The sequence below is a fragment of the Sminthopsis crassicaudata genome, chromosome 3 (assembly GCF_048593235.1).
Source record: "Sminthopsis crassicaudata isolate SCR6 chromosome 3, ASM4859323v1, whole genome shotgun sequence".
In the NCBI taxonomy this organism is placed as follows: domain Eukaryota; kingdom Metazoa; phylum Chordata; class Mammalia; order Dasyuromorphia; family Dasyuridae; genus Sminthopsis; species Sminthopsis crassicaudata.
Window position 1 is genome coordinate 646,643,905 of NC_133619.1, and position 22,249 is coordinate 646,666,153.

Genomic DNA, 22,249 nt, shown 5'->3' on the forward strand with positions numbered 1-22,249 from the left:
CTCATTTGGTCTTTGTTTGCATTCTTACTGACTTAGACTGAGTATAAATTGCAGTCATTTCTGCTTTGACCAGAAACCCTGAGCTTCTTCCCAGAGTTTTCATTCATTCATTTTTATTTATGGAGATTTTTTTGGCCCAGGTGAGAGAGGATATTCTTTGCCTCCATTGCTCCCTAGCTTTAATCACTGGATGGGAGCAGCCTCAGTCACAGGAGACCTATTAGAGAACTTACCTTAAGAAGGCCTAGGTCTGCCCCTGTATGCACGGTCATCTCCAGTAATCCTGATCTGTACCTGATCATAGGAAGCAGATGGCTCTGTGGGGGAAAATGAGGCTGATGACCTTGGGCAGCCCTCCTTCACTTAAATCCAAGTCACTCACTACATAACTGACAGCTTCCCGTAGGTTAGGGATATGGGAGGAAAAGTCTTGTGGTTATTCCATAATGGCATCAGGAACCCTAGGCCCTTGTTATCTACACTATGGGATTTGTTCATAAATGAGAGGAAGCAAATAAGAGACAGAAATAGAAACAGAGATTTGGCCCCTCAGAGGGACCAGCACTCAAGCACTGAGGGTGGGGTTAGGCCATATTATCAGCCTGGGATAATGTCAGCCAATCAATAAACATTGATTAAGCACCTGTTCTGTTATACACATTGCATTGAGCCCTGGGTATACAAAGAGAAGCTGTTAAGAAGTTTTAAATCGGGCATAAAAACTTGGAGATGGTTTGAGAATAAGCAACAGTTTATGAAACTTATTCTTAACTAATCCATGCAAAGGAAAGTGTTTTTTTTTTTGTTTTTCATGGAAATGCATCATGTTCAACAGCATTTGTATATAAAGAGAGAGAGGAAGGGAAGTTTATGGAGGAAGAGTTGAGGTGGAGAAAATCAAAATCATTGTGACAATGATAGTAGTTAACAAGCATATGGTACCTACAGTGTGCCAAGAGTTTTTTTTTTCCCCCTGCTTACTGCTTGTGCATTTATCTATCTATTCATTCATTCATTCATTCATTTATTTATGTCTGGCAAGACCTGTTCTTTATTTTTATTTTTTTTATTTTAAATAGTTTTTATTTACCAGATATATGCATGGGTAATTTTACAACATTGACAATTGCCAAACCTTTTGTTCTAATTTTTCCCCTCCCCCCCAGATGGCAGGTTGACCAATACATGTTAAATATGTTAGAGTATAAATTAAATACAATATAGGTATACACGACCAAAAAGTTGTTTTGCTGTACAAAAAGAATCGGACTTTGAAATAGTATACAATTAGCCTGTGAAGGAAATCCAAAATGCAGGCGGACAAAATTAGAGGGATTGGAAATTCCATATAGTAGTTCATAATCATCTCCTAGAGTTCTTTTGCTGAGTGTAATTGGTTCAGTTCATTACTGCTCTATTGGAACTGATTTGGTTCATCTCATTGTTGAAAATGGACATATCCATCAGAATTGATCATATAATATTGTTGTTGAAATATACAACAATTTGCTGGTCCTGCTCATTTTACTCAGCATCAGTTCATGTAAGTCTCTCCAGGCCTTTCTGAAATCATGCTGTTGGTCATTTCTTACAGAGCAATAATATTCCATAATATTCATATACCATATTTTATTCAGCCATTCTCCAATTGATGAGCATACACTTAGTTTCCAGTTTCTGGCCACCACAAAGAGGGCTGCCACAAACATTCTTGCACAGACAGCTCCCTTTCCCTTCTTTAAGATCTCTTTGGGATACAAACCCAGTAGCAATACTGCTGGGACAAAGGGTATGCATAGTTTGATAACTTTTTGAGCATAGTTCCAAATTGCTCTCCAGAATGGCTGGATGTATTCACAATTCCACCAACAATGTATCAGTGTCCCTCTTTTCCCACAATCTTCCATCATTCTGCATTACCTTTCCCTATCATTCTAGCCAATCTGACAGGTGTGTAGTGGTATCTCAGAGTTGCCTTAATTTGCATTTCTCTGATCAATAATGATTTGGAGCATCTTTTCATATGACTAGAAATAGTTTCAATTTCTTTATATGAGAATTGTCTGTTCATATCTTTTGACCATTTATCAATTGGAGATTGGCTTGATTTCTTATAAATTAGAGTCAGTTCTCTATATATTTTGGAAATGAGGCTTTTATCTGAACCTTTGACTGTAAAAATGTTTTCCCAGTTTATTGTTTCCCTTCTAATCTTATCTGCATTAGTTTTGTTTGTATAAAAACTTTTCAATTTGATATAATCAGAGTTTTCTACTTTGTGATCAATAATGATCTTTAGTTCTTCTTGGGACATAAATTCTTTTCTTTTTTTTTTTTTAATATTCAACAACTTTATTTTATGTTTATTATTTAAGGTTTCCAAATTTCTATTAAAGCAAACAACATAATGTGTAACAAATGTTTGCCACTTTAGAAATTTAATAATAATTTTTATTATAATAGTAAACTATAGTTTAAATCTTCAAAATTTTACTCCAGGTTATTATTCCTCTCCAATTTTAACTCAGAAATACAGAATTTGAAAGTTGGAAAAAACTCAGTGACCCTCTAGTTCAACTCATTCACATGCGAAAATAATAACCACTAGAATACACTTAACAAATCATTATGTGGCCTCTGCTTTTAATCACCCCAAAATTGGGAACTTCTCAAAGCAATTCATGCTACCGTTGTACAACTTCAATTGTTAGGAAATTTTTCCTGAAGAAAAGCCAAACATTGCTTTTTGACAACTTCTATCTAGTCCCTTCTTTTGGACATAAATTCATTCCTCTTCCACAGGTCTGAGAGGTAAACTGTGCTATGTTCCTCAAATTTATTTATAATTTCATTCTTTATTCCTAGGCTATGAAGCCATTTTGACCTGACCTTGGTGTATGGTGTTAAGTGTGGGTCAATGCCTAGTTTCTGCCATAATAATTTCCAATTTTCCCAGCAATTTTTCTCAGAGATTGAGTTCTTATCCCAAAGGCTTGGGCCCTTGGGTGTGTCAAACACTAAGTTATTAGAGTTATTGATTATTTTGTCCTTTGGACCTAACCTATTCCACTGCTCAACTAGTCTATTTCTTAGCCAATACCAAATGGTTTTGGTAACCCCTGCTTTATAATATAATTTTAAATCTGGTACAGCTAAGCCACCTTCATTTGATTTTTTTTTTTTTTTCATTAATTTCCTTGAAATTCTTGACTTTTTGTTTTTCCATATGAACTTTGTTGTTATTTTTTCTGGGTCATTAAAGTAGCTTTTTTGCGAGTCTGGTATAATGCTAAATAAATAGATTAGTTTAGGTAGTATCGTCATCTTTATTACATTTGCTCGCCCTATCCAAGAGCATTTAATGTTTTTCCAATTGGTTAGATCAGATTTAATGTGTGGAAAGTATTTTGTAGTGTTGCTCACATAGTTTCTGATTTTCCCTTGTACCAAGAGTTTTAAAGATATTGTGTGGTACGGAAATGGTGAGAGATCACCATTTAATAAAAAAAGCTGGAGAGATCTCTAGAGCAAGGCAATGTTTATTGTACATTCTAGCAAGAAAGGTGTCCCACCCCTCAAGCAGAAGCGCCTCCTGTGGGCAGGATTAGCACCTTTAATCCCTAGCAAAACACCCCCTCCCACCACTGACCTCATCCTCATTGGCTGAGAGTCTTACATTCTAAACGTGAGATCTACCCACAAAATTGAACTTGACCAATAAGTACATAGTTGTCCATATTTGATTGAAATAGGGAGTGTGTCATGGGAGGATAGCAGGAAGGAGACTCAATTATGCCCTATCAATGCTCAAAGTCCTTCAGGCCTACTCCAATTCTGAAGTAGATGAAGCCTTACTCTATTTTCACAACTGTCTTGAAAGATCTCTCCTCATCTCATTCAGTATTATCTGTTTTGATGCTCACAACAACCTGGGAAGTGGGTAAAATTATTACCTTCACTCTGCACATTCCCAGTGGTGCAGAGCTAGGTGGTGCCTGAGATTGAATTTGAAAGAAAGGATTGAAAGTAAAATGGAGAACATCTGTCTAGTGCAATGGATTGAGAAAGCTCAGTTTACAGATTTGAGTTCTAATCTCTTGCAGGACTTTGGATCAGATTACTCAGAGCTCATAGCCTGGTTTCTAAATTACGAGAACCTTCACTTTGCCTTTGTCTCAGCTTTGCTGAGGGGATCCAATGTGTGTACTGTGTGGAACTCTGTGTTAATTGTATCACTTTATTGGTGTGAGCTAATAGCATTTAAAAATGATTGAATCTGTCCATTTTAGTTTGAAAACTTTTGCCTGGAAAAATTAAAAGTCATTGATTTTATTATCAGCCAGCATTAGAGGGTATATTGATACACGTGTGTTTGTTTCTTTCAGATGCAGAGACGTGGTTTCATATAAAGGAGATGGGTGCAAATTTGAAAATGATCTCATGGAAAGATCTTTTTCAATATAGTGAATACAGGGCCGTTCTTGCCAACCATAAAAAAAACCACATTGGAGAGGAACACTGTGAATGGAATACAAAGAAAAATGCTTTAAGAAAGAGTTCCAGTGTTGCTAAAGATAAGAATATACATCCTAAAGAGAAAACACCTGAGTGTCATGAATATGATAAAGCTTTTCTTGTACTCTCTTCCCTTCCCAAGCACCAGAGAATCCATGCTGGAGAGAAGTCTTATGAATGTAAGAAACATGGAAAGACTTTGAGAGAGCGAGCTACTGACAAGCATGAGAGAATTCCCACAGAAGAACAATCTTACAAATGTAATCAATGTGGAAAGGATTTCCAATGTTATTCCAAATTGGCTCAACATCAGAGAATCCACAATGGAGAAAAGCCTTATGAATGTAACCAGTGTGGAAAGACTTTCACAAGGAGTAACAGTCTTCGTGAACATCAGCGAATCCACACTGGAGAGAAACCTTATAAATGTAATGAATGTGGAAAGACTTTCACAAGGAATGACAGTCTTCGAGAACATCAGCGAATCCACACTGGAGAGAAGCCTTATCAATGTAATGAATGTGGAAAGGCTTTCACACATCGTTCCTATCTTAATACACATAAGAGAATCCATACTGGAGATAAGCCTTATGATTGTAACAGATGTGGAAAGACTTTTGCATCTTACTCCAGTCTTGCTGTCCATGAGAGACTATACTCTGGAGAGAAGCCTTATGAATGTAATGAATGTGGAAAAACTTTCACACGGAGTGACAGTCTTCGTGAACATCAGCGAATTCACACTGGAGAGAAGCCTTATAAATGTAATGAATGTGGAAAGGCTTTCATAGATCGCTCTTACCTTGCTGTCCATCAGAGAATCCACACTGGAGAGAAGCCTTATGAATGTAATGAATGTGGAAAGGCTTTCATATATCGTTCCTACCTTGCTGTCCATCAGAGAATCCACACTGGAGAGAAGCCTTATGAATGTAAAGAATGTGGAAAGACTTTTACACAACGCTCCCATGTTGCTATCCATCAGAGAATCCACACTGGCGAGAAGCCTTATGAATGTAATGAATGTGGAAAGACTTTTACATGGTGGGACAGTCTTCGTGAACATCAGAGAATCCACACTGGAGAGAAGCCTTATGAATGTAATCAGTGTGGAAAGAGTTTAAGATGCAATTCTAAACTTGCTGTCCATCAGAGAATCCATACTGGAGAGAAGCCTTATAAATGTAATGAATGTGGAAAGGCTTTCACATCTCACTCCAGTCTTAATGAACATAAGAGAATCCATACTGGAGAGAAACCTTATGAATGTAATGAATGTGGAAAGACTTTCACAAAGCGCTCCTCCCTTGATGCACATCAGAGAATCCACACTGGAGAGAAGCCTTATGAGTGTAATGATTGTGGAAAGGCTTTCACAAAACGCTCCTCCCTTAAAGAACATCAAAGAATCCACACTGGAGAGAAGCCTTATGCATGTAACAAATGTGGAAAGGCTTTCACCCAGCGCAGCAGTCTTACTTCCCATCAGACGATCCACACTGGAGAGAAGCCTTATGAATGTAATGACTGTGGAAAGGCTTTCACACGGCGCGAAAGTCTTGGTAAACATGAGAAAATTCACATTGGGCAGAAAACTTCAGACAAAGATCAACTCTTGCTTAACAACAGAGAGTACACATTAGAGGAAAACTTTTAAATATCTGGATCATGGTAAAGTTTTTCATATAAATTACTCCCTGACTAGACATGGGAGATACCATACTAGATGTAAAACCTCATTCATATAATCCACGTGGAAAAACATTCAGGCTCAGTTTATCCCTGAATTGCCTCCAGAATATTCTTAGGAGATTGAAATCATGAATAAAGTTATTAACATGGAGGACAGAGCTTGTTAGTCAGCAGGGATTTTCTGCTTGGGAAGAAATCTCTTAATGGACTTGGCACAGGAAGGTCTTCAGCCCAGGTTCATCTGAAGATACTAAGTCAAGAGAAGACTTAAAAATGTGCTGAAGGAAGACTTGTCCTTACCTGGAACATAAGGGTCATTATAAATCACAATTTTCACACTGGAAAGAAACATTATATAAAATGTATTTGCAGAAAGGCTTTCACCTGGATCTCATCCTTTGTGTAGAAATCTTGCTGCAGATGTTAACATGTGAATATAATGAATGAGGGAAGGGTTCTTCCTACAGTAGAGATCTCATTAGACATTGCAATTCTATTCTGTGTATAAAGGTCGGAAAATAGATTTGAGGTTCTCTCTGAAATCCCAAGATTAGTATCCAAAGAAGGGTCTTTATAATGGGGGAACCAATTGTTTCAATCTCCTCTCTCAATCAATAATGATCTCTTAATCAGATTTTTTAATCTGACTTTAAATTGTTTTAATTACTTAATTTTACCCTTCATTTTCTTGTTTTGTCCTAAATTCTTTGCCTTTTCATCTGTGTGATAAGTTATGTTACATGTTCTAATTTTCTTTTAAAATATCTGTGGCTTAGGTCTCCATTTTGACCTTATATTGCTAAATTGTTGGGTGGGTTTGAGGGGATGTGAGGCCTTTGTAGAGAGCTGATTCCCCAGAAGAGTGCCATAGTTTAGGGCTATACTTCCAGAAAAACTCTCCCCCTTGTACTTTGCTTAGTCTTGCACAAACCACTTTGCCATCTCAGCAAGTTTTGTAATGTATAGTTACTGTTCTTAAGCGGAATGGGTTCCTATGAGAGATTGGGAGCCAGTGTAAGATATCATATAAATTATAATCTTGTATTTGACAAATGCAAAAAATAAAGACTTGTGGATAAGAATTTATTATTGGGTTAAAAAATTAATAATTCATTCTAAAGGAAAATATACCAGTTAAATAGGTAACTTTTCAAACATTTTAGTTACAATTTTTCACATTAATTTTACAGAGTCCAGATCAAAAGGAGAATTCATTTTCATTTTCTAAGGGCACATTTACATAATCCTCTAGAAATTCTTTTTTCAAATAAGCAGTATTTCTAAGAAAATATTTTCTCCTAAATTTCAAAATGAGAAAAATCAGAATGAAAATAATGGCATGAATAATGTTTTTGAAACATGAGAGAAAATTGCCAAATAACATGAATTCAATTGATTATCTTAGAATTATCTTAAGTTGTTGCCCATCAAGCCTTAGCAGCCAGGCAGCCTGTAATGTTCTAGACTTTGGAGGAGGAAAGGCTGGTGGGAAATAAGAGCAAATTCCATTCATTCATCTGAGGGTAAGTGTGTGTGTGGGTATATATATGTTTCATTTATTCATCTAAGGGTATATCTTTTACCAAGGCAATAGTGTGTTCTCCTGAGAACATTAGTCTTTTCTCATGGGACTATTAGGTATGAAATCACCCAGTTTCCTCCCTTCCTTGCAGTCTTCAAGGACATCCTTTTATCTAGAGACAGAACAGAAGGTTGGTGACCTCACAGCCATGGAACAGGGATCAAGTTTTAGGGAAAACTTGAGCTGGTCTCTATCCTCTGCTTCCCTGGAGCTGGCCCTCAACCTCTTCCTGTTCTAATTGTTTCTAATTGTACATCCCTACCCTGGCCTGGGGCTGGGGCTTAGGGGCTGGCCGAAAACTTGGTTTTGCCCAAGAGCCCAGCAAAAGAGCTCCCAAAAAAGGCCTCAAGTAAAGCACAGCTCAGGAATTCCTGAAAACTTTCAGGTATCTTCAAGTTGAAAAGCATTTCCATCAATTAAACAGCAGTCATGGCTTTTCCCTTTTACACTGATTTTGCTCTCCCAACAGGATTCACAAATCAATGTGTGTTAAAAACAAATAGGTTTTTTAAAAAAGAAAAAAAAAAGTATCAATTTGATGGCTATCAATTGGATATCTATCCAATTGGATGGCAATATTGGAAAAATTGTGCTCAAGCTCAAGTTTCACAGAGGCAATGTTGCTTGCAAATGGCCAAAATTCTATGCTGATATATTGAAAGTAGGAAACAAGAGCATCAGCTTCCTTCAACCACCAAAAACTAATCTTTTGATCCAGATTGCTAAAAATATACTTTTCTCATGCAAATTTTTTTAAAAAATGTTAATTTTAATAATTTGCACTTTCCATAGCATAGCAACTATGAACTATCTTATGAAATGGAACAGACGTAAGACATGGTAAAACACAAAACATTTTTCTCACAGATAATTCCCTAGCATTCTGTAATGTTTTGTGCTGACATCTTAATAAAATAAACAAAAATAAGTAAAAAGCAGTGACTATTTAATTTTTATAATACACAAAATTTACAGTATCATAGACAATGAATAGAATTCTTAAATTTAAAACATTTTTATCTTACTTTGTCTTCTGTCAGATGATGGTGCCTCTATATTGCTGCTTTCAGAAGGCCAAAGGAGAAGGTTCCATACCATTAGTAATTTCTTCCTGGATTCATCAAGACTGCTTAGGCCTTGACATCATCCCTTACTGTAAGGGTCAAAAAGGCTCTAGAAGGAAAGAATGGAGTTCAAGGCATGTGAGAGGACCTGAGGGATGAGAGGTACTAAGGCACAGGTGAGTCCTATGTGGAGGTGGGGCATAGCCCCAAGAGGCTGCTTCTGACCCCAGGTACCACGGCTCCCTCCTTAGTGCTCTCAAAGCCTAGCAAGTCTCCCTCCCTCTTCTTGGGCCAATTCTATTATGCCAGGTTCCTAGAGGACCTCAGCCTTCCCTCAGATCCTCAGGGGAGGTATAATTTTGTGCTATCTAGGAATAAAGTAATCTTTCGCTTCACCCTTACCTTCTGGTGGTCTGTCTCTGGAATCTGGGTTGGTGCCTGATGACAGGTAGTTGTTGGAAATCACAAAGAATGCACCACCTGGAAATAATCCATCAATAACATCTACTTCTGCAGTGTTTGAGATCCTTAAGGGTATCAGAGTCCAGAATCAGGTTGATGGCCCACAAAGCTTAATTCTAATTTTTTTCTCTTCTGTCTATAAATAATTTCTGATCACAAGTGAAAATGAAGTTAGGAGTAAAATCCTACAATACTAGAAGCCGCAAAAATTAACCCCATGAATGTTACATACTGACAGTAAATGAGAGAAAAAAGAATGAATTCTAGAGGAAAGGAACACCTTGACACATGAAATACATAATTTTATCCCAATGAAAACAACTCCCTGAAAATTAGATTATACCCAATTAATCAATTATCTTTGAGAAAATGAAAAATATTACAAGATAAAATATTGAAAAATGGGAGAAATTATACATTAACCAAGCAGGAAAACATATCAAGGAGAAAAAGTAATTAAGGAGAATTGGATTTCCTAAAATTCATGACCCAAAAAAGAGCTTAGCCATTATATTTTAAGAAAAAAAAGCTGCCTCTCTCTGGGCATTGGGAAGCAAACACAGGATCCTATTCACAAGGCCATTCACAGTGATCATTTATTAAGGGTAAATTCTCATAAATGCCCTCTGACCTAGCCTGCAATGCCTCTCTTTAGGAAATGTGCCAGGGTCTTTTTACATTTGGTCTCCACAAGTGTGAGGGTTGGAGTAAAGTTTGAGAAGCAGTTCAAGAAAGATATTGTTAACCTGCAGGAGAGTTTTCCCTTCCCCAGCTATCTGAAGTTGCTATAGATGTTTTTACTTTGCTTATTCTATAGTGCACCACAAAAAATGGCTAGAAAACAGGTGGACTGGAAAGTGATCTCTCTGATGTTGTCCCTGCTATTCTTCCTGCTCTCTCAACTGCCATTCTCTGTGGGAATATGGAGGAAGGGAACCTCTGCTACCTAGTAAACACTTTCAGCCCCATATACTAAAGAGATGGGGACCTTGTTATTGGAGGATTTTTTCATTTAGTTACACAAAGATTTACCAATTACCAATTTGGGAAAAGGTTTTGGTTTCACCCTAAATCTAACATTAAAGAGCAGCAGTAAGTACTTATTCTATTTTATTTTTAACTTGCAGAAAAATAAACCCTTGGTAATTGAAAGTGTATCACCTCCAGTTACCCAATGGAAAAAAAGGGAAAAAAAAGAAAAATACTTCTAACAATTAAACATAATCAAACAAAAATTTGCATAGTGAACAAATGAAAAGTATTTTTTGTTCATCAATTCATCAACTTTCTATACTGATGTGAGTACATTCTTCATAATCAATCCTTTGCAATCATTGTAGATCATCGTTTCCACAGAGCTCTGAAGTAAAGTAAAAGCTGTTCTTCCTTTTCCAGTTCCTAAAAGTCTCTTAACTGAATATGATTGGCAGCGTATTGTTTCATTTTCAACAGCATACTGGTATTCAATTACATCCATATGTCTTATTTTGTTCAGCCATTCCCTAATCAGTGAGTAACACTTCCATGTCCAGATTTTTTTCACTACAAAAAGAAACAGTACATGTGTTTCATTTCATATAGTTTCTTTTCCTCTTTTTGAAAAGCTCTTTGAGACATTGCTTGGTCAAAAGATATCTACAGTTCAGTCACTTTTGGCCATAAATACAAATTGCTTTCCAGAATGTCTAAATCAATCAAGAATTCCAACTCTATGTGATTGTTACCTTCCAATGTCTTATACATTTGTCTGTTTTCCAGTGCATTTTATCAATATGATCGAGTGAAGGCCAAAACTCAATGGTGGTTTTCTTTTCATTACCATAGTTATTAGTTATTTGGATGATTTTTCATGGGTCTAGCATTAGTTTACATTTCTCAGACTGCTACTTTTCTATATCCTTTAGCAATTCATCAACTGAAAAATAGCACTTTTTTTTTTTTTTTGACAGAATGTATGCATGGGTAATTTTTCAACATTGTCCCTTGCAATCACTTCTGCTCCAACTTTTCCCTTCCTTTCCTCCACCCCCTTCCCTAGATGGCAGGCAGTCTTATACATGTTAAACATGTTAAAGTATATCTAGAATACAATATGCGTACACATTTATACAGTTCTCTTGTTGCAAAAGAAAAATTGGATTTAGAAAGGAAAAAAATAACCTGGGAAGAAAAATGAAAATGCTAGCAGTCCTCACTCATTTTCCAGTGTTCTTTTGCTGGGTGTAGCTGGTTCTCTTCATTACTGATCAATTAGATCTGAATTGGATCCATTCATTGCCAAAGATAGCCGCTTCCACCAGAGTTGATCCTCATACAGTACTGTTGTTGAAGTGTATAATGACCTCCTGCTTCTTATTTCACTTAGCATCAGTTCATGTAAGCCTCTCCAAGCCTCTCTGTATTCATCCTGCTGGTCATTTCTTATAGAACAATAATATTCCATAACATTCATATACCATCATTTATCCAACCATTCTCCAATTGATGGGCATCCATTCAGTTTCTAGTTTCTAACCACTACAAAAAGAGCTGCCACAAACATTTTGGCACATACAGGTCCTTCCTTAGTATCTCTTTAGGATATAAGCCCAGTAAAAATACTGCTGGATCAAAGGGTATGCACAGTTTGATAACTGTTTGAGTATATTTCCAAGTTGTTCTCCAGAATGGTTAGCTCCATTAACAACTCCTCCAACAATGCATCAGTGTCCCAGTTTTCCTGCATCCCCTCAACAATCATCATTGTCTTTTCCTGTCATTTTAGCCAATCTGACGGTGTATAGTAAATTCTTAATTTGTATTTCTCTGATCAATTATGATTTGGAACACTCATATGAGTAGAAATTATTTCAATTTCATCATCTGAAAATTATCTGTTCATATCCTTTGACTATCAATTGGAGAATGGAATAGCACATATTTTTATAAATATGAAGTAATTCCCTAGATATCTTGGAAACCAAACCTTTCAAAAGAAAATTGTAAGAAAAATGTTTTTTCCACTTAACTGTTTTCCTTCTAATTTTGACTGCATTCAATTTGGGGGGGGGGACAAAAAATGCTTTAAAAAATTTTATGTAAAAAAAAATTACTATTTTGGTCATGAATTTTTCTTGAAGTCATAATGCTGAAAAGTAATTTTTCCATATACCTCTAAGTTTTTATTATGTTATTGTTCTAAGTTATGTAACATCTAGAGATTATATTGATGCAGAAAAAGCATTTGATAAAATCCAACATCCATTCCTACTAAAAACGCTTGAGAGTATAGGAATAAATGGACTATTCCTTAAAATAATAAGGAGCATATATTTAAAACCTTCAGTAAACATCATTTGTAATGGTGATAAACTAGAACCTTTCCCTGTAGATCAGGAGTGAAACAAGGTTGCCCACTATCACCATTAGTATTCAATATAGTACTAGAAACTCTAGCCTCGGCAATAAGAGCCAAGAAAGAGATTCAAGGAATTAGAGTAGGAAATGAGGAAATCAAATTATCACTTTTCACAGATGACATGATGGTATACTTAGGGAACCCCAAAGACTCTGCTAACAAGCTATTAGAAATAATTCAGAATTTTAGCAAAGTTGCAGGATACAAAATAAATCCACATAAATCCTCAGCATTTTTATACATTACCAACACAATCCAACAGCAAGAGATACAAAGAGAAATTCCATTCAAAATAACAGTTGATAGTATAAAATATTTGGGAATATATCTACCAAAGGAGAGTCAGGAATTATATGAGCAAAATTACAAATCACTTGCCACAAAAATAAAGTCAGATTTAAATAATTGGAAAGACATTCAGTGCTCTTGGATAGTCCGAGTGAATATTATCAAGATGACAATACTCCCCAAACTAATCTATTTATTTAGTGCTATACCAATCAGACTCCCAAGAAACTATTTTAATGACCTAGAAAAAATAACAACAAAATTCATATGGAAGAATAAAAGGTCGAGAATTGCAAGGGAACTAATGAAAAAAAAGTCAGAGGAAGGTGGTCTAAGTGTACCTGATTTAAAGCTATATTATAAAGCAACAGTCACCAAAACCATTTGGTATTGGCTAAGAAATAGACTAGTTGATCAGTGGCATAGGTTAGGTTCACAGGGCAAGATAGTGAATAAAAATAGCAATCTAATCTTTGACAAACCCAAAGATCCCAAATTTTGGGATAAGAATTCATTATTTGACAAAAACTGCTGGGAAAACTGGAAATTAGTATGGCAAAAACTAGGCATGGACCCACATTTAACACCACATACTAAGATTAGATCAAAAGGGTCCAAGATTTAGGCATAAAGAACGAAATCATAAATAAATTGGAGGAACATGGGATGGTTTACCTCTTAGACTTGTGGAGGAGGAAGGAGTTTGTGTCCAAGGGAGAACTAGAGACCATTATTGATCACAAAAATAGAAAATTTTGATTACACCAAATTAAAAAGTTTCTGCACAAACAAAACTAATGCAAACAAGATTAGAAGGGAAGTAACAAATTGGGAAAACATTTTTACAGTTAAAGGTTCTGATAAGGGCCTCATCTCCAAAATATACAGAGAATTGACTTTAATTTATAAGAAATCAAGCCATTCTCTATTTGATAAATGGTCAAAGGATATGAATAGACAATTTTCAGATGATGAAATTAAAACTATTTGCATTCATATGAAAGAGTGTTCCAAATCATTATTGATCAGAGAAATGCAAATTAAGACAACTCTGAGGTATCATTACACACCTGTCAGATTGGCTAAGATGACGAACAAATAATGATGAATGTTGGAGGGGATGTGGGAAAACTGGGACACTGATGCATTGTTGGTGGAGTTGTGAAAGAATCCAACCATTCTGGAGAGCAATCTGGAATTATGCCCAAAAAGTTATCAAAATGTGCATACCCTTTGACCCAGCCATACTACTACTGGGCTTATATCCCAAGGAAATACTAAAGAAGGGAAAGGGACCTGTATGTGCCAAAATGTTTGTGGCAGCTCTTTTTGTTGTAGCTAGAAACTGGAAGATGAATGGATGTCCATCAGTTGGAGAATGGTTGGGTAAATTATGGTATATGAAGGTTATGGAATATTATTGCTCTGTAAGAAATGACCAGCAGGAGGAATACAGAGAGGCCTGGAGAGACTTAAATCAACTGATGCTGAGTGAAATGAGCAGAACCAGAAGATCACTGTACACTTCAACAACAATACTGTATGAGGATGTATTCTGATGGAAGTGGAAATCTTCAACATAAAGAAGATCCAACTCACTTCCAGTTGATCAATGATGGACAGAGGTAGCTACACCCAGAGAAGAAACACTGGGAAGTGAATGTAAATTGTTAGCACTAATATCTGTCTGCCCAGGTTGCATGTACCTTCGGATTCTAATGTTTATTGTGCAACAAGAAAATGATATTCACACACATGTATTGTACCTAGACTATATTGTAACACATGTAAAATGTATGGGATTGCCTGTCATCGGGGGGAAGGAATAGAGGGAGGGGGGGATAATTTGGAAAAATGAATACAAGGGATAATATTATAAAATATATATATATAATAAAAAATTAAAAAAAAAATGAAAATATTAGACTATCTAAAAAAAAAAAAAAAAAAGAAATGACCAACAGGAGAAATACAGAGAGGATTGGAGAGACTTACATCAACTGATGCTGAGTGAAACGAGCAGAACCAGAAGATCATTATACACTTCAACAATGATACTGTATGAGGATATATGCTGATGGAAATAGTTATCTTCAACATAGAGAAGAGCTAATCCAATTCTAATTGATTAATGATGGACAGAATCAGCTACATCCAGAAAAGGAACACTGGGAAATGAGTGTAAACTTATTTTTACCTTCTGAATCCAATTCTTCCTGTGCAACAAAAAATTCGGTTCTACACACATATATTGTTTCTAGAATATACTGTAATATATTTAACATGTATAAGACTGCCTGCCATCTGGGGGAGGGGGTTGGGGGAGGAAGGGAAAAAATCTGAATAGAAGTAAGTGCAAGGGATAATGTTGTAAAAAATTACCCATGCATATGTACTGTCAAAAAAAAAAGTTATAATTATAAAATAAAATAAAAATTAAATTATAAAAAAAAGAGATTATATTGAAATATCTTTTTTAGATTAGAGTTCTACTAAGCTAACAAGCAGTTTTCCCAAAATTTTGTCTTTTTTATGATTGTATTAAATTGTTCCACTTTTTGAAAATTTAGTAATTGATTATCTAAAAGATTGGTAGTCTATAGAATAACAGCTTGTAATTTTTAGAGATGAACTGGTAGCTTTTTAAATGTGATAAATCTGAATAGAGGTAAATGGAAGGAGACTCTTTAATAATGCTGCTAATGCTTTCAGGCCAGATATGAGTAAGATGGTAAAGGCCTCATTGCTAGTAATAGAAAAAATATTCAGGATAAAACTATCATTACAAAATGGAATTAAAAAGTAACTTGCCACATATTGTGGCCTAAAGTTGCACCTTCATGTGGCTGAGGAAATTCTATTTCTGAAATTTTCAGTTCCTGTTCAGGCAAGAGTAGAACCAGAAATAATCCTTGTCCTTGACAATCTCCCTCCCACTGCAGGTTTCTGCTCAAACACTATTATCAGGTCCTCACCTTAATGTTTTTTATAGAAGAGATCAACAGGAACTTCAATCTGTTACCCAACATTACTCTGGGATTCCACATCTACAATGCCTGTCACAATGATGAGAGGACCTTGGAGAGTTCCCTTAAGTGGCTCTCAGGGAAGGGACAGACTATTCTAAATAACAGCTGTGAGAGGTTAGGCAAGGGTGTAGTGGCCATTCTCCATGGGAACCATACTGGAACTCTTGTTAGTTCCCACCGGTAGGAAATAATAATCTCAATTTAGTCTATACTGGTTGAATGGCAGAGGCAGGCCTTGAAGGGTCTGCCACAATTTGCCCCCAAATAGCTTTGGGAAATTCTGGTATCTAACTTACCTTTCAAGTGACTCAGAGAAGACATAGACAACAGAGATTGAGGAGATCAGACTTGTTCCTTTTATCATGTCTTATAGCAATCAAAGCCCCAAGCAGGAATGGTTCCAAGAGCCCCTCATGAACTAAGCTCCCTCTCTCTGGGCATTGGGAAGCAAACACAGGATCCTATTCTCAAGGACATTTCAGTGATAATTTATTAATGGTAAATTCTCATAAATGCCCTTCAATCTAGGCAGCAATGCCTCTCTTTGGGATGTATGCCAGAGTCATATTATATTAGATCTTCACAAGTGTGAGGGTTAGAAAAAGTTTGAGAAGCAGTTCAAGAAAGATACTGTTAGGGGCAGTTAGATGGCTCAGTGGATAGAGCACCAGCCTTGAATTCAGGAGGACCCGGGTTCAAATCTGGTCTCAGACATTTAACACTTTCTAGATGTGTGACCCTGGGCAAGTCACTTAACCCCAGCCTCAGAAAACAGAAAAAAAAAAAAAAAGAAAGAAAGAAAAAAAGATACTGTTTACCTGCAGGAGAGTTTTCCCTTCTACAGGTATGTGAAGTTGTTACAGTAGATGGAACAGAGGCTCTATATAGGACCTGCAAGCAGGAAGTCTCATCTTTCTGAGTTCAAATGTGGTCTCAGACACTTACTAAATGTGTGATTGTAGGAAACTCGCTTAACCCTGATGACCTCATCTTCCTCATAGAAAAAATGGGCTGGAGGAAGAAATACCAAACACCAGTTTCTTTGCCAAAAAACAAAAACAAAAACAAAACAAAACTCAAATGAGGTCATGAACAATCAGATCCAGCCCCAAATTCCATAAATTTATATAGTACTTTAATATTTGCCAAATTATTTCCATGTATTAAATCATTTGAAAATCATAAGAATTTTATGATGCAGGCACAATGAGAGTTGCAAGAAGAAATTGACAGCAAAACTATAATAGTGGGAGATCTCAACCTTGCACTCTCAGAACTAGACAAATCAAACCACAAAATAAATAAGAAAAAATTAAAGAGGTAAACAGAATACAAGAAAAGTTAGGTATGATGGACTTTTGGAGAAAACTGAATGGAGACAGGAGTACACTTTTCAGTAGTTCATGGAACCTATGCAAAAACTGACCATATATTAGGACATAAAGACCTCAAATTCAAATACAGAAAGGCAGAAATAGTAAATGCATCCTTTTCAGATCACGATGCAATGAAAATTACATGTGTGGGATGCAGCCAAAGCAGTGATAAGGGGAAATTTTATATCTCTAGAGGCCTACTTGCATAAAATAGAGAAAGAGAAAAATCAATAAATTAGGCTTGCAACTAAAAATACTAGAAAAAGAGCAAATTAAAAAACCCCAGTCAAACACTAAACTTGAAATTCTAAAAATAAAAGGAGAGATTAAATTGAAAGTTTAAGAAAAAAAACTATTAAATGAAGAAAACTAAGAGTTGGTTCTATGAAAAAAACAAAAAAATAGATAAACCCTTGGTAAATTTGATTAGAAAAAGGAAAGAGGAAAATAAAATTGTTAGTCTTAAAAATGAAAAGGGAGAATTTGCCACTAATGAAGAAATTAGAGCAGTAATTAGGAGTTACTTTGCCCAACTTTATGGCAGTAAATTCAATAACTTAAATGAAATGGATGAATACCTTTAAAAATATAGCTTGCCCAGGTTAACAGAGGAAGTAAATTGGTTAAACAGTCCTATTTTAGAAAAAGAAATAGAACAAGCTATTAATCAATTCCCTAAGAAAAAAATCCCCAGGACCAGATGGATTTACATGTGAATTCCTCCACACATTTAAAGAACAATTAACTCCAGTGCTATATAAAGTATTTGAAAAAATAGGGAATGGAGGACTCCTATTCCTTTTATGACACAGACATGGTACTATACTGATACCTAAATCAGGTAGGTTGAAAATAGAGAAAGAAAACTATAGACCAATCTCCAAAATGAATATTGATGCAAAAAGATTACAGAAAATCATCCCCAGGATAATACACCATGACCAAGTAGAATTTATACCAGGAATTCAGGGCTGGTTCGATATTAGGAAAATAATTAGCATAATTGACTATATCAATAACCAAATTAAAAACTATATCATCATCTCAATAGATGTAGAAAAAGCATTTGATAAAATCCAACATCCATTCCTATTATAAATACTTAAAGAGTATAGGAATAAATGGGCTTTTGCCTGTTGAGAAAACTGGAAATTAGTATGGCAGAAATTAGATATGGATCCACACTTAACACCATATACCAAGATAAGATCAAAATGGGTCCATGATTTAGGCATAAAGAATAAGGTCATAAATAGATTAGAGGAACAGAGAATAGTCTACCTCTCAGATCTGTGGAAGAGGAAGGAATTTATGACCACAGGAGAACTAGAGATCATTATTGATCACAAAATAGAAGATTTTGATTACATCAAATTAAAAAGTTTCTGTACAAACAATATTAATGCAAACAAGATTAAGAGGGAAGTAACAAATTGAGAAAATATTTTTACAGTTAAAGGTTCTGATAAAGGTCTCATTTCCAAAATATATAGAGAACTGACCCTAATTTGTAAGAAATCAAACCATTCTCCAAATGATAAATGGTCAAAGATATGAACAGACAATTCTCAGATGATGAAATTGAAATTATATCCACTCATATGAGCGTTCCAAATCACTACTGATCAGAGAAATGCAAATTAAGACAACTCTGAGATGCCACTACACACCTGTCAGATTGGCTAAGATGACAGGAAAAGATAATGACAAATGTTGGAGGGGATGTGGGAAAACTGGGACACTGATGCATTGTTGGTGGAGTTGTGAAAGAATCCAGCCATTCTGGAGACCAATTTGGAACTATGCCCCAAAAGTTATCAAACTGTGCGTACCCTTTGATCCAGCTATGCTACTATTGGGCTTATATCCCAAAGAAATAGTAAAGAAGGGAAAGGGACCTGTATGTGCCAAAATGTTTGTAGCAGCCCTTTTTGTAGTGGCTAGAAACTTGAAAATGAATGGATGTCCATCAACTGGAGAATGGTTGGGTAAATTATGGTATATGAAGGTTATGGAATATTATTGCTCTGTAAGAAATGACCAGCAGAATAAATACAGAGAGACTTGGAGAGACTTACATGGACTGATGCGAGTGAAATGAACAGAATCAGGAGATCATTATACATTTCAACAACGATACTGTATGAAGATGTATTCTGATTAAAGTGGAAATCTTCAACATAGAGAAGATCTAATTCAGTTCCAATTGATCAATGATGGACAGAATCGGCTATACCCAGAGAAGGAACACTGGGAATTGAGTGTAAACTGTTTGCACTCTTGTCTTTCTACCCAGTTTCCTTTTACCTTCTGAATCCAATTCTTACGGTACAACAAGAAACTCAGTTTTACACACATATATTGTATCTAGGATATACTGTAACACATGTAACATGTATGGGATTGCCTGTCATCTAGGGGGGAGGGTAAAAGGAGGAAGGGGAAAATTTGAAAAAGAAGTGAGTACAAGGGATAATGCTGTAAAAAAATTACCCATGCATATGTAATGTCAAAAAAATTATAATTATAAAATTAATTTTAAAAAAATACGATAATCGTAGGCAAGGATTAGAGGGTGGGATGGGACGGGCCAGAGTAACTTGGTGGAAGGAGGAGGAGGAAAAAGGTGGAGATTCTGGACTCTAGAATCTAGGAGAGATCTTTGGCAAAACTTCTGGCAGTTTGCCTGCTTCTTTCACTTCTTCCCCTAAAGACTTTTATTTATCCTGACTCTGATCTTGAGGCCTCCGGGAGCTAGCTTGAACTTAACAACCCAACCAATTTGGCTCTTATATATTCTTCATCTCTGATTGAGCCTCACAATTCCCATAAAGAATATGATAGAACTGATCTTTTCCCCTCAAATATGATATAGAGTCTCTTTCTCTCATTCTTTATCTCTCTCCCCAGCCTTGTCTTTCCCCCTCTCTCTTCCCCCACCTTCTCTCTCCCCCTCTATTTTTACCATATTATGGTAGGGAAAGGATGTAGTTATGTGCTCTCCTAATACTTATTTATTTTTTATTGTAGTAAGTTCATTTTTAATACATATTGGTTTATGAATCACATTGGGAGAGAAAAATCAGAACAAAAGGGAAAAAAAACATAGGAGAGATAAAATAAACAGAAAAAAAAAGAAGTGAACATATCATGTGTTGATTTACATTTCGTCTCCTTAGATCTTTTTTTGGATGTAGATGGCACTTTCATTGAAAAGCATATTGGGATTACTTTGCATCACTAAATCACTGAGAAGAGCCAACCCTTTCATAGTTGAGCATCACACATTCTTGCTGTTATTGTGTACAATGTATTCCTGATTCTTCTTGGTTCACTCAGCATCAGTTCATCTTTACAGGCCTTTCTAAAATCAGTTTGCTCATCATTCTTTATAAAACAATAATATTCTATTACCTTCGTGTACCACAGTTTGTTCAGCCATTCCTCAACTGAAAGGCATCCACTCCTTTTCCAATTCTTTGGTACCACAAAGAAGCTGCCACAAACATTCTTGCACATGTGGGTCCTTTCCCCCCTCCCCCTTTATGATTTTCTTGGGATATAGACTTAGAAATGTCAGTGTTAGGCCAAAGGTTATTCACAGTTTGATAGCCCTTTGGGCATAGTTCCACATTGCTCTCCAGAATGGTTGGATTGTTTCACAACTCCATCAACAATGAATCAGTGTCCCATTTTTCCCACATTCCCTCCAACATTTGTCATTCTTTTCCTGTCATCTTAGTCTGAGAGATGTGAAGTTGTACCTCAGATTTGTTTTAATTTGCCTCTTTCTAATCAATAGTGATTTAGAGCATTTTTTCATATAACTATAAATTTCTTTAATATTGTCATCTGAAAATTGTTCATATCATTTGACCATTTATCACTTGGGAACTGACTTGTATTCTTATAAATTTGACACAGTTCTCTCTCATATATATATATATATATATATATATATATATATATATATATATATATATATATATATAAAACCTTTATCACAATAATGTTCTATTACCATCATCTTGTACAACTTGTTCAGCCATTCCCCAATTGTTGGGCATCCCATCAATGTGAATTCTTTGCCACCACAAAAAGAGCTGTTATAAATATGTTTGCACATTTAGATCTTTTCTTTTGCATGTGTTTTTGGAATACAAACTTAGTAGTAGAACAATTTTATAGCCCTTTGGACATGAAAATGTTCTTGGGGGGGGGCATTACCCTAAAAGCAGCAAGGTGATATGATAGTGTACTGGGAAACAGGAAATCCTGGATTTAAATCTCCCCTCAAACACTATCTTTGTGATCTTTGGCAAATCAATTCTTGTGTGTTTTCTCAATTATATAACGGAGATTAACATAGCACTTACCTTTCAGGGCTGTTGTGAGAATAAAATGAGACATCAGGAAAGCACTTGGTATAGTTCCCAGCACATAGTAGGTACTTAATAAATGATTGTTCTCTTCCCAACTGCAGCCTCCTTTACTCTGCCAACTAGGCTTTTCCCTCCAGAGACGTTATCAGGTGATAAATCATACTGCAAGAGTCAGAGGGAAAAAGAATAGTTTTAGCTCATGAATCTTTTCCCAGGGGTACAGAAGCAGTTATTTCTCAAACCTGATAACAACAGAATTGGTGTTTATTATCTTTCAGAGGCGCATGCCCAAGTTATAACCAAGACTTATCAAACTGGATGATCACACTTATTTCTAATGGCTCACTTTGGTATTAATGGCATTGTCAGAAGGAAAGGTTACCAAAAATTATGAGGTAAGAAACTGAAGGCCATTAAGACTTAGTTTTTCTTTTCATTACTGTTGCCAAACAAAAGCAAGTT

General features: G+C 35.8%; 1 protein-coding gene and 1 long non-coding RNA gene across 12 annotated transcripts in view; one reads left to right on the top strand and one right to left on the bottom strand.

Annotated features, from left to right (window-relative positions):
- LOC141564996 (uncharacterized) overlaps positions 1–7,293 on the top strand; it is a 218,839-nt gene extending 211,546 nt beyond the window's left edge. For all 11 annotated transcript variants that reach the window (XM_074307933.1, XM_074307935.1, XM_074307934.1 and 8 more), the window contains one exon: positions 4,386–7,293. In XM_074307933.1, the coding sequence (XP_074164034.1) occupies positions 4,386–6,172 (1,787 nt within the window). In that variant the 3' untranslated portion in view covers positions 6,173–7,293. The remainder of the gene's footprint in view (positions 1–4,385) is intronic.
- A 1,401-nt stretch (positions 7,294–8,694) lies between these two features.
- Positions 8,695–21,958, bottom strand: LOC141565012 (uncharacterized). The gene is made up of 3 exons (XR_012488827.1): positions 21,782–21,958; positions 9,256–9,333; positions 8,695–8,962 (listed from the first exon to the last, which is right to left on the bottom strand). It is a non-coding gene; the product is annotated as an uncharacterized LOC141565012 (long non-coding RNA).
- Between the last annotated feature and the right edge of the window lie 291 nt (positions 21,959–22,249).